The sequence below is a fragment of the Protopterus annectens genome, chromosome 16.part0 (genome assembly GCF_019279795.1).
Source record: "Protopterus annectens isolate FY-2018-M chromosome 16.part0, PAN1.0, whole genome shotgun sequence".
Taxonomy (NCBI): Eukaryota; Metazoa; Chordata; order Ceratodontiformes; family Protopteridae; genus Protopterus; species Protopterus annectens.
In genome coordinates this window covers 658157965-658170276 of record NC_056750.1, presented here as the reverse complement: position 1 = coordinate 658170276, position 12312 = coordinate 658157965, and the positions used below count along the sequence as shown (strand labels likewise).

At 40.4% G+C, this 12312-nt stretch overlaps 1 protein-coding gene across 1 annotated transcript in view; it reads left to right on the top strand.

Moving 5' to 3' along the window:
* Window positions 1–12312, top strand: part of LOC122790935 (protein Niban 2-like) — a 1255142-nt gene that overhangs the window by 801804 nt on the left and 441026 nt on the right. Inside the window, exon 5 of the mRNA XM_044058638.1 lies at window positions 3799–3966. Within this exon, the coding sequence (XP_043914573.1) occupies window positions 3799–3966 (168 nt within the window). The remainder of the gene's footprint in view (window positions 1–3798; window positions 3967–12312) is intronic.

Here is a 12312-nt window from a genome sequence, read left to right as displayed (position 1 = left end):
ATGAGTCGGATGTCAGACTGACAAGACTGAAAATGAAAACCCAACATATTTGTGGTTAGATATTTATAAATAGCATGCGTATTTACTCTCCCCCAAAAGATAGCCACTTGTGTATGCATCAGATGCTTGATTTCATGAAAATGGAGAGAGAAAATATTTCAGTAATGTTTCTAGTGTGTTACTTAAGGCAATATGGTGCTCCTGTACAGGTTACAGTGACCCTTCATGTACTCCTGTGAAGTTTGAGAAAAGTTTAAGTAGTAATGATGAGACTGTCCCCAGCCCAACACAAGATGTAATGACGTCTGCATTTTGGAAGGAATGTTGAAGTAGTAATGGCACTGTCTCCAGCCCACCACCCAAGCAGGGCAGGTTTCAGATTAGGTGGGGTTCAGGGTAGAGGCAGTTAATAAGCCTATGTCAAATTCCACTTGTACAGACTTGTGTGGGGGCCACCAGCCCCCATAACTTCTGAATGTTTATCTTGTAATAATTATTCCTTAATTTATTGAGAGATTCAAATGACAACAGGATCAATTACTTTCATCCACGCAACCTTCACTAAGTAGCATCTGATTGTGACAAGATGATGACCTTGTAATGTATCTAACATTGTTCCAAACGTAATGGCCACACATTAAAATATTGCCTATTGCTTAAAGTAATCACATTACTCCTGCGAAGCCAAAGTAATACACAAACAGAAGTCAACTAGTTCTCCTCCACAGAAGATAGCCACAGCATTTATGAATAAACCTTTGGTGTATATCAGGTATCATTTAAGTAGTCCATCTTATTTCTCAAAATTCCACAGTAGTCCTACAAAGCCAATAAACTGAGCAAATGATAAGAGGGTTGCACCAACTGCAACCCCCAGCAAGCAGTTATAGCCATGACATCTGATGTATGTATATTTTACCTTCGCAGCATACCTTTCAACCTACAGATATTGAAAATAGGAATAAAGGCCCTTGAAATGTAGGTACATTTGGCTAGAAATCTGGACATTTAACATTACATTTGAATGCCAAATAGCACATAACTGTTCCTGCTTGCAGAAGGAATGTGGGGTATTACTCATAAACACAAAAGTTATGGAAAGATAAGCACACTATGAAAGCAGTGTGAAATCTGCAAACTTTAGTGAACTGTATTGCAAAATCCTACCGCACAAGGTCATTTATTTTAGCTTCAGAAAAAGCTGCAAGATGTGTGCCGTCTGTCTCTCTTGCTACCATTAGTATGTTTATCTTGTAGTACGCCACCGAGCGCAGGGACAGCCTATGTGTAGGGCTTAAAAAGGCCTAAAAATAGGAGTGTTCCACTCTGCACATAAAATGACAAAGCCAGAGGAATGTTGTGAAAATGTATCTGGTTAATCACTGCAGCATCATTTTCTCTCTTACTGTGCCATTCCTCTCATTGGCTACTCCAACATGAAGCAAGAAAATATGGCCAAACAGCATCTGGTTGATGACTGCCAGCATTATCTCACAAACACTAATGACACGCACGGTCACGTTGCTCCAGCTCTGTGGCATCATGTCCCTGATGTTGTGGTTCTCCATCTCAAATTAAAGTAAAAATTGCCCCTTCAGGCACCTTTATGCCTAAATTTGAACATTGCCATATCTGTACTAGAATACTGCTCTGCCCCTCCAAAAGTACCCGCTATGCCACGGGCACTTTTTCTTTTAGTAGGGGCACTTGTTTAGTTTTTTATAGCAAAGAAATATTGCTCTAAAAATTAAATAAATGGAGGAAAAGTGCCCCTGCAAACATTGCATTACAGGTGATTGACTGGTTTGCGTATGAGTATCCCTTTGGTAAGTTCAAAGTAGTCTCAGTAGCTCAACATTTAGCATGTTCACCTTTGGTGCAAAAGACTTCTATTCTCTCACCAGGTAGTTGGATTCATTTTCAATATAGACATTGTAATTCAGCATAAAGGAAGGGTGTGTGTGCTGCAATCTCCCCTTGTGAGCCATCCTTTTGATGACTCAAGAAACCTGAGTTGGTGTTGGCTCAGGTAGATGTAAATTTCCACTGCATTTATTGAAGAACAAAGGGGAAGTTCACCATTTAGGTCAGATATCCCTACTTAGTATGAATACCACCTCTGGTTTTCCCTACAAGGAGACAATTTGCATGATGGGACTAGCCCTGTCAATAGATTGTACAGAAATAAAACAAGTCTTGTGCTAAAAATTGCAAATATGCTTTAACAAATTGAAGGGTAGTTGACTGAAATCTTTTTTCAGCAACTTTTATTTGTCAAATTGTGGTCTCCTACAAAGGGCTTCTGGAAAGATAGAGTTCCTCTTGTCCCATATCTGTGTAATGGGTTTTGGGGGTCTTTGCCTTCCACATAAAATGGGTTTAAAATTTTCCAAAGAATATAATTTTAGTACACTCTTTATTCTTTCTATGTTGCTGTTGCATAGAGAGCCTAGAAGGTTTTCATTTCATCAATTCTATAATTACCCATGTAACCCTGTTCAAGGTTACTGATGAGTTAGAGCGTATCCCAGCACTCTTTGGGTATAGGACATAGAAAGTTATGATGAAAAGAATACTAGAGTATTGCAGGTTGCCTACTCTGTGCCCCTAGTCCCCCAAACAAGCACAATACATGCACACCCATGGGCTATTTGGAAGCTCATCATTTTACCTGCAGCAAGTCTTTTAGATATGGGGAGCAAAGGGGAAGACTTAAAACACAGGAAGGAACCTGTACCTAAGCCAGGAACCAAATGCTGGGAAAAGGCAGTGCCAATCGTACCACTTTTCCATGCCTAGATCGACTTAATTTTCTTTTTCTTCTCCAAGGGAGCAGAACAGAAGGCATTTGACTTGTAATGAGTCTGATTTTGAGTCCTTGGTGCCTCCATATTTGTATAAAGATACCCTGTTGTTTGCCTTCCATCTAAGGAGTTTTCATGTTACAGTATGTATGGCTTTCACTACCTTTTTGACCAAATTGTGTATTTTATACTTTTATTGTATGCATTCTTAGTAGCCGTGGTGGTACGGCGGTAGCCTTGTTACCTCACAGCAAGAGGTTCTCCCGTTCGATTCTCTGTGTGGCTTGGGAGTGCCTTCTGTGTGGAGTCTGCATGTCCTCTCCCCGGTTGGGTAGCGTTTGAAAGACATGCGTGCGCAAATGGGAGTGCCTTAGTTGAAGGTTGGGAGTCGAGCCTGCACTTCAGAGTTTCGTAAAAGTCTACTGCCAGTCATTAGCAGACCGGAGTTCCGCTGTGGCGACCCCTTCCCGGAAAAAGCCGAAAAGACAGACAAACATTGTATGCATTCTTATTTGTTAGCAACTTCTAATATGTATGCATTTTCCTCGCTTTTTCTGTGCATTTTCCTTTCTCAACAGCCCAGCTTGTGGCAGAAAGGGTCTTGGAGGATCTGAGCATTTAAATTGTTAGCAAATGAAAGTGAAAATTGTTAAAATACCTGTGCAAGGCTTGTTGAGGGACATGCCTGAAATTTAACAAACCTAGGAGGAGCCTTAGTGTTTGATTTTCATTGATTTCGGTCATGTGGTATGAATGATGCAGTAGGGAAGCATAGCTTGTGTTTGCCAGCATCCAAATGGTCAAATTAAGTAGTGTGTGTCTTGCATTTTGCCATGATCGTTTTACTGTTTTCAGAGTGTTTAAAAGATATTCCTGTGGATCAAGGCTGGAGAATGCAAAGCATTATTTAATAATCGGTTGAGGTATTTCATGTATTTTTTCTTGCTTTAACAGGTCCCTTATCTAAAATTGCTCTCTTTTCCATTCACTGCAGGATTAAAAGTGAAACCTGGCAGTACACCATTCATAAAATATGCATCTCAGTTTCCCATCATACTGTGGCATCCCTATGGTCGCCATCATTACTTCTGCGTGTTGACGGAGAAGGAGCAACACAAGTGGGTGGCCGTCTTCCAAGACTGTGTGCGTTACAGTAATGATGGTAAGTTATAAGCAAAGGCTTTCCAGCCAACTGATTGTGTTCCCTCCCAGCCTGTACTTTACCTAGAGCGTGCATTTTTTATTATTGAATTGAAATGGCCTTTTAAGTTGATGTCACAGACTGCATTATCAGTACAGTCTCAAATGTCTATTTTTTCTTTTGCTTAATGCTCACATTTTGTAATTTTTTTGTTTATTCGTAACATAATTTGTCATGTTACATATAATGTAAAACAACTTAATCTGACCAAATTGATGATAACCAGGATAAAACTGTGGTAGTTAAGTGCAGATCTGTTTTCATGTGGGACACTGACTTTAAATTTAGTAGCGCCCAGATAGTACATTTGCATTGCAGCCCTGAAAAAATGTAGTTCTAATGGTTGGAAAGTGTTAATCACCTGACATATTTACTACAGCAATGCTACAAAGTCATGAGTGCCAGTTTCAACGGCTACTAAGTTTGTTCTAGCTGAGGTTGCAGGACCACTGGATTTGCTCTGTTGCAGATAAATGCAGAGATGTAGATTAACATTACTGCAGTAGGTTCCATGAGTTGGACTGTATTTTGTAACATTGTTGCACAATTAACTAATGGAAGCAGACAGTGCAGCTGTACATCACTTTGCACTTTGATTTTCAGCACGTGGTGAACTGACTTGCGTAAGACTGCTATTAATGCATGCATCTTGTGTATCTAACTTGGAAAGGGCATTTCGGAGCAAGGAATACTGAAGACTGCAGAGCAGGTCCCCAGCAAAATGCTCCATGCTGAGTTTATCTATTTTATTTATTGCATTTGTTAACCGGGATGTACACTGGGCCTGGAAAGAGCCCATTTTCAGTGGAGGCCCAGGAAGAAAAGCTCCACAATAATTACATAGAAAATATTTATGTACATAATAAATTATGAGCAGTATTACATTGAAAGATATAAAAGTAGAAACGGTAGTGGAGAAATAATTATAGTATTGGAAAAATAGAAATGAAAGGCATATATTCAAATTACACGAGTGTAATGCATCTGCTAGGTTCAACGTGGTTGGGATGTTAAGTACAGTTTAAGAATAGGAGGAGTTAGAAAGGTTAAGGATGGATAGTCATGCTAGTGTGGCAGAGAAGGCAGTAAGACGGAGTGAAGGGAAAGAGATGATAGTAATAGTAGAGTTGAAGCACCAGGGAGAGCGAGGTCAGGAGTTGGGATTGTGTGTTGGGGAACAGGATGGATATGTTATGGACATTAATCCTTTGGAAAGTAATTGAATAGCTCCCCTACTTTTCTGAGCTAATGATAGGTACTATTCTGTTATGTACCTCCTGGCATAGCAGTCAGCTTGGGTCTGACAATGCAGTGTGATATATAAGTGAATGCCAATTGTAGTGTCTTATAAGCTGTAATGTGTTTATCGGTCAGGAAAGGTATGTAGATGTTAGTTCAGGTCATAGTATGTACATCTGATTTGCTTATAAGCATCTCTACATCAGTTAAGCCCATCATGTTAAATGGGTTTGAATCTAATGCAATGGATGAATTTGGGAGAGGATGGGCATTTAGACCAATGCAGTAGGGGTTTCCCCCTCAATTCCTTTTATCTCGTATGTATACTGTCAAATTTTGAAGTAATGTTACAAAAAAAAAAATCAGAGTTGGTAGAACAGAGGATTTATGGATTTATCTCAAAAGTAATTAGTTTAATGAAATGAACACCGTTTGGTAGCGTTCATGTTATGAATGCTGTCTACACCCCAGTGCTTAAGCTATTCGTTCAATGATATATGATGAACTGGTTTGTCTTTGATTGTTTTCAGCTGTAACACAGTCTACAAAGACAAGAGTAAATAGAATGAATATGGACAGTTTGGAGTAGCCAGCTGGCATATTTTGAAAGTTGAGGGGAAACGGGAATAGCAAACAAAACACACACGGTCATAAGAAGAGCATGCAGAACTCCCAGTTGAACCTCTGCTTCAGAGCTGTGATGCAGGGGGTTCCTTTCATACTGATGTAATATGTATTAAACGATGTAATATGTATTAAAACAATTTGGCTCTTCTCAATGACGTAGTCACGGTTACCTTCTCTGTACCAGAGGTTTCAAAATAGGAACTGGGATCGCATATTTAGTCTTGTCAACATGATGTCATAATGTAAGTTTTGACTTGAACAAGGAGGTAGCATATAGAGACGGTCTAACTCCGATTTTTACAGAAAATTGTTAAGATGTCACTTTCTTTAAAGGGAAGTAAGTCTAGGGGGACAGTTTTGTACCCTGGGTCCCAAAGTCAGCCAGAGAAGATGCTTGCTTCTATAAGCTAGTTAAGACCTGGTTTAAAAAAATATATGACTAGACTGGGTTAAGAAAAAAGGCTCCAGCGGTGCAATTTCGGAAAACAGAGCCTACAGGGGTGCCACGCTTAGGATCAGCAAGTCTCCTGAGGAAAGAAGAAGGTATTTTAGGCACCACACACAGTGGCCTACCAGCGAGCTTTGGCCTGCTGACCAACCAAGTTCCGCACACTGACAAGTCCAAAAGGGGACTGGACATGGCTAAGACAAACAAGGGCAAATCCCAGACACCTACCTCTTTCATGAATGGCAACCAGCAACAGAGGAGGTACTCTATAGTTCAGCAGGACCAATCATAATCACAATGACTTGATTCCAAGGCAAAGAGCCAAGGCCTGTTCCCAACCCTCTAGGTGCATACAATTGACTTGGACAGGTAGACAAAACTCCAATGGTTCAAGGGCATAACAACTATCGCCAGGCTGGTATGCCAACACTTTTCTCAAAGGCAATGAATTCAAAATCTATACCTTTAAAGAAACCGTAGTTAATGCTAATAGAGGATTCCTTGGCCTTTAGAATAAGACCAGGATAAGGCATACATGCATGTCCTGTTCCTTATAAAGAAATGGCGGAAGACACCTCCTGACCCTCATCTCCTAACACGATTTACCATTTACTGAGTGGAGGCGTTCATGACCAGACGCAAACTACCTTCCCATGTTGGGGGCGGGGTCTTATTGTTACTGTGGAGTTTAAGAAGGTGGTTTTGCCACCATCTATTCACTGAAAGAGAAAGCGTGTTCTTGCCCACAGTGCAAGTTATCTGTGAGTGGTTTTTGCCTAATGTTTGCAGAGTATTGCAAATCGAGTATATCAGTATTGCTGCTTACTAGTTCCCCTGTCCCTCAGCTCCATAGTGGCAAGATACCCCAGATTTCAGTATGATCAGGATTATATCAATTCCAGCAATTGTTGCTGCCTGACAAGCTGCCTGACAGCAAGTCAAATATACTACAACAGTAGTTGCACACAGCAAACATGCAAAGGCATTCAACAGTACACTTACCACAGACTCAATCATTTATAATGCCTTGGACACAAAAACAAACTTTTTCCTCACAGAGCAAAAAATACATTCACAACTAAGGCTTTCACACAGTCATGCAAAATCAAGACTACTGCCAGCCTCAAAAAAATTTGAAGCAGGAGCCAAACGCTGTCATCAAAGAAAAGCCTCACACTCCTGGGAAAGAACATTTACCAAACTACTTGGGCACTAAAAAAGTTACCCGGGTTGACTGCAGGAAAATCCCTAGAAGCCTGTCCCAATGGCATCTGCATTCTTTACTGAGAATACCACTCATTCCATGCTCAATGGTTTTATTCAAACAAAGGCGTACCACTGTTCAACACAGCCACTGCAAGAATCTGGTAATACCACTCAAGCAAGTCACACAAAGGGAATTCTTGAAGTGGACCCAAGCAAATCATCTGTAACAAATCGGCAGATTTCAACAACCCTGGGGAAGTCAAACGGTCACGCAAGAACGATCAGTTGATGGATGCAATGGGAGGATCGGGGAGAAAAATCCTTCCAAGGTCATCTACTAATAAGGACCGCGATAAACTGTGAAAATGTAAGGTATATCATCACACAGGCCTCACAGTCATCTATCAAGGTCATTTGTCAAGGACAGAGCTTTGGAGGGGATAAACCGTCTGAGGCCCCTATTCTTATCTCCCATGATTCCAGGCAAGATTCTTTGGGAAAATCCTTGAATCTCAACATCCCGCTGCAATCATAGTGGATTCTGCATCCACATAATGGCTGGAACAGAGTTTTGGGAAAGAAATTAATGGGGAAGACATGCTTGTCACTCACACAATTTCCACTCCAACAAATACCTGCATGGGGAGTTTCGGACACAGACCTCTTTGCTTCACTGAGAAGGGAATTCTAACTTGGAACTCCCCATCCACACCATGCTTAGCTTGAAGGGATGCTTTCTCCTGAGATTGGTGCCCTCCTCTAAAGGACCTCCAGGTGCATTACTGACCAAGGAGTTAACAAAGAAAGGAATTTTTACCACTGCAGGAATTTTGATAGCTCCAGACTGGCTACACAGCACTGCCTCAGCTGGCTCACAGGCAAACTCATTTGCCTCTGGCTAGTCTCTGCTGCTTCAAACTCAGCACAATTACAGGACTGTTCATCAAACCTGAACAACTCAAACCTGAGTTCATTGCAGGTGACAGCTTTCCAACCCCTTCATTCCAACCGACCCCAGTTTCCGAAGAGAAGGAATTCAACTTGAGATTCATAGACAAAACCAGAAAACCATCAGCCATGAGAAGAGATTCTGGATCTGAATAAAGGGTCAGGATGCATCAGTACACTATGAGCATATATTATTATTAGAACATTTATGAAATACTTCATTCACGCTCAGCAAATTCAGCAAAATACAACTGTTTTCACTTCCCAAAATAACTCATCCCCTAACTGAAGCTTTTCACATCCCTTGTTAACATAGTAAAACACCAGTAGCAACCAATATCAACAGCTCCACCCCAAACAGGAAAGAACTACCAGCCTGGAGAACCACCAGCATCATGGAAATGCAATTTCTCCTCTGGAAACAGCTTCTCTTTCCCAGAAGGCAACTTTCCTGAGCAGCAAGAGAGACTGTTGAACACATCAGCAAGCCCTCCCTCTCTCTCATTTTCGCGGCAGTACAGTTTTTCTCTAAGAACATCATTCTCATTCATCAAGTTGTGTGATCATTCAGTGTTCAAGTGTGATATCCCCACACTCAAATTTCATTTCAAACCTGTTTACTTAATTCAAAAAGCTGCTGCACCAATTTACAGAACAGTTGCAATATTGGCTACTACTTGGACATGCAAAAGAAGACCTACTGAACAGCAGAAACTATACTCAGAAAAGCCTATGTTGGTTTGTAATAAATGCTGCCAAGCACAACTAAACACAAAATCAAATGGACAATCAAAGATGGATTTTTACTGCATCGTATCCATTAGTGTCTCCAGCCATAAATTACCAAGCCACATCCAGAGCTTACTCAGAGTTTATTAAAACATCCAAGGCTTTTCTAAGACAAGTGACATGGAGCATTCTACATACATGATAAGGACAGCCCACAAGCACTTTGCACACACACCCCAACCTGCCCTTTATACCTCATATCCCGAGTGTTTTGCTCGCAGTCCCGCAGGAAAGCTAGCATCACCATCCTTTTCTTAGCAGATCCTACCCCCACCATGCCATGGTATTCAACCTATTCCATATTCAGTTCACATTCTTCTTGAGACATAGTAACAGTTTTGTACTACCATAAATGATGATAAATAGATATGCACAACTTTAATGGTTTTCTCCCTCCCACCCCTTTGCATTTTTTTCCTGGGATCCATTTCCCCCTTTTTCTCCCTGGGATATCTGTATCTGTTATGGTGTTATCTGCTGTATGTGTTATGTCTTGTTGTTTGTTATCCATTACATAAATTTCTCCTTCTTGAGGGCACCTGGCATCTGGGGCAAAGAAACACTGAAAGATGGTGATGGATGGATCTTATACCCCAATACTCTGGCGACGGGGGGACGTGACATCAGCCGACGCCGGACCCAGACTTTGGAATCCGGATGACCGAGGGCTGCCTGAGGTAGGACAACCCATATGTCAGGACTGCAGTTGCATATCTATCGGACATCTACATTTATGGTAGGTACAAAACTGTACTTTTTCTTTCCTGCTTTTCTCCCACTTTGGATTAGATGGTGTGTATACCTTTTTGTTGTACCATGTATTGATAGTGAGTAGGATTAAGTGCTACTTGCCTATTTAAAGTAGCTATTTCTCTAGTAATGGCTGATTAAATAAGTATTGTTCCCTGTAACTGATGCTTTTACTAAGGTGGCACCAGTTTGTTGAGATCAGATAAGAGCATACGTTAGAAAAGAACGTGTCTGTATTTTAAATGTAAAGCTGTGTAGAATTTAACTTCTTGTACAAATATCCATCCTTCCCTCTGATAAACCAGGGTTCTTATAAAGATAATTGTGCCGATTTCCTTTTGGTGCAGGCAAAACTTAGTTCTCCTTTCTTTTGGAAATAGCTAATAGCAATTACCAAAAGCTTCTTCATAAAATGGTCTTACTCACACAGGACAAGGACTTCAATTTCTTAAGTTGACTACATGGATGATGGAATTTTGTAATGCTTTTTAGGCTCCTGGGAACAATGTTGCAGGTGTTAAAGGAGGTAAAGAAGCCTGTTACTGGAGTCATTTGAGTAAGTAGAAAAGATTTTCTAGTTAATGCCAAACCATGAACCCAGGACCCTTTCAGACTCCTGTGATTCTTCAGTATTTGTGAGAGTCCTTATCTGGTCTCTTACCTTCTACTAGATTTTACTTCAGTCCTGTGTTGGCTGCCCTTAGATCCCACCCAGCTTTCTGCCATACCTAAAGTTGAAGCAGTTTTTCAGTTTATGATGTTTTTTTTTTTTTTTTACGTATCTGCCTAGTTAGAAAACAGGTGGCTCCTTCTTGGGATCATTTTGTTCTGGAAAAACTTGAACTCCTTTCTTTTGAACAACCGTACATGGTTGATTTCATGTTTTTATTTGGAAAACAGTATTACTTATTGCTCTGAGTTCTGTAAGAAGAGCCAACTGAGATGCATGGTGTTATGGTGAGTCATCCCTACCTTATTTTTCACAAAGACAGGGCTACTTAGAGAAACAAAGCTTTGACTAAGGTTATTTTGTTTACTCTATGCTAATTATTTCTCTCCTTGTTTTTTTCCAAAGTCTAAAAATGAGGGAGAGAGAATTTTACATACCATGGATGATCACAGTTAACTCAGTCTGCATTGATGGGACAAACATTTTAAGGTGGCTGATAAATTGTTCTCATGTGAATGTAAAAAAAAAAAAAAAAAAAAAAGGGACAAGCAGTGTTTAAACATTTTTTAAAAGTTTGTCTAATGCTATTGCATTTTATTCTCACCATAACAAGATACTTCAGGCAAAGTCGGGATCCACTTTACCAGGGCTTTGGTTACTTTTCTGGCATTTTGGAAAGGGGTAGATTCTAGAAATATGCTAGCGGCAGCAGCTTTGTCATCTTTACACCCCTTTACCAAACATTAGAAACCAGACTCCTCTAGATCCAAAGCAGGTTTTGCGTGGACTGTTCTCCAAGTACTCCTAATTCCTCTTCCCCCTCCCTTGCTTTTTCTGAGTTCTGGTATTCATGCCATATAGCTTAGGCTACTGTTGCAGTGATCTAATGATGAACATAGTACAGTTGTGTAAATAAATTTACCATATGAATGGATGGTTTAATAAGTTCACTGCTGCAGTAGCCACACCCTCTCCATAACCTAGCTTTGCTGTTTTATGCCAGGATGTGGGATTTTGTTTTACAATGCATCCTATTTGGCAGGGCTTTAGCCTCCTCCTATTAAGACAATAAAAATGTTTTGGTACTATGGCCACTAATTTTTATTTGTTTTAAATCCTACTTCACTCTGGGCAGTGGCTAGGGAGTGTGGAAGATGCCTTTAAGCTTCGGAAGCTGTCTGGACTGGTCTGATCCCTTAGTATAAACATCCCATATAGCTTAAAGTACTACAACAGTGATTTATTTGAACATTTTCTATAATAGTACAGTTGTGTAAGTAAACATACTGTCTCCTCCTACAAAGTTGGTTTCCGTGGTACTTTTAATGTTTTCCATCATCACTTGCAAGATAACACCTTTGTTCAACTGTCTTGAATTCAATCTTGGATAACTCAATTTAACTGAAAGTACAACTTTTTTTAAAATACAGTGAGCATCTGAGGAAGACAATCAACCAACTTCAGGAATCTCCAAAAGTTCATCCTCTTGCTATATATACAGTTGCCACCCATCCTGTTGTCAGCGGGACACTCGCGGGTTGAGCCCTCTCATCCCGTTTCCCACAGTCACCAAGCGTGGGACTTTAAAAGTCCTGTTTTTCCCCTTTTCACGATCGCAAATTCAGTTGCC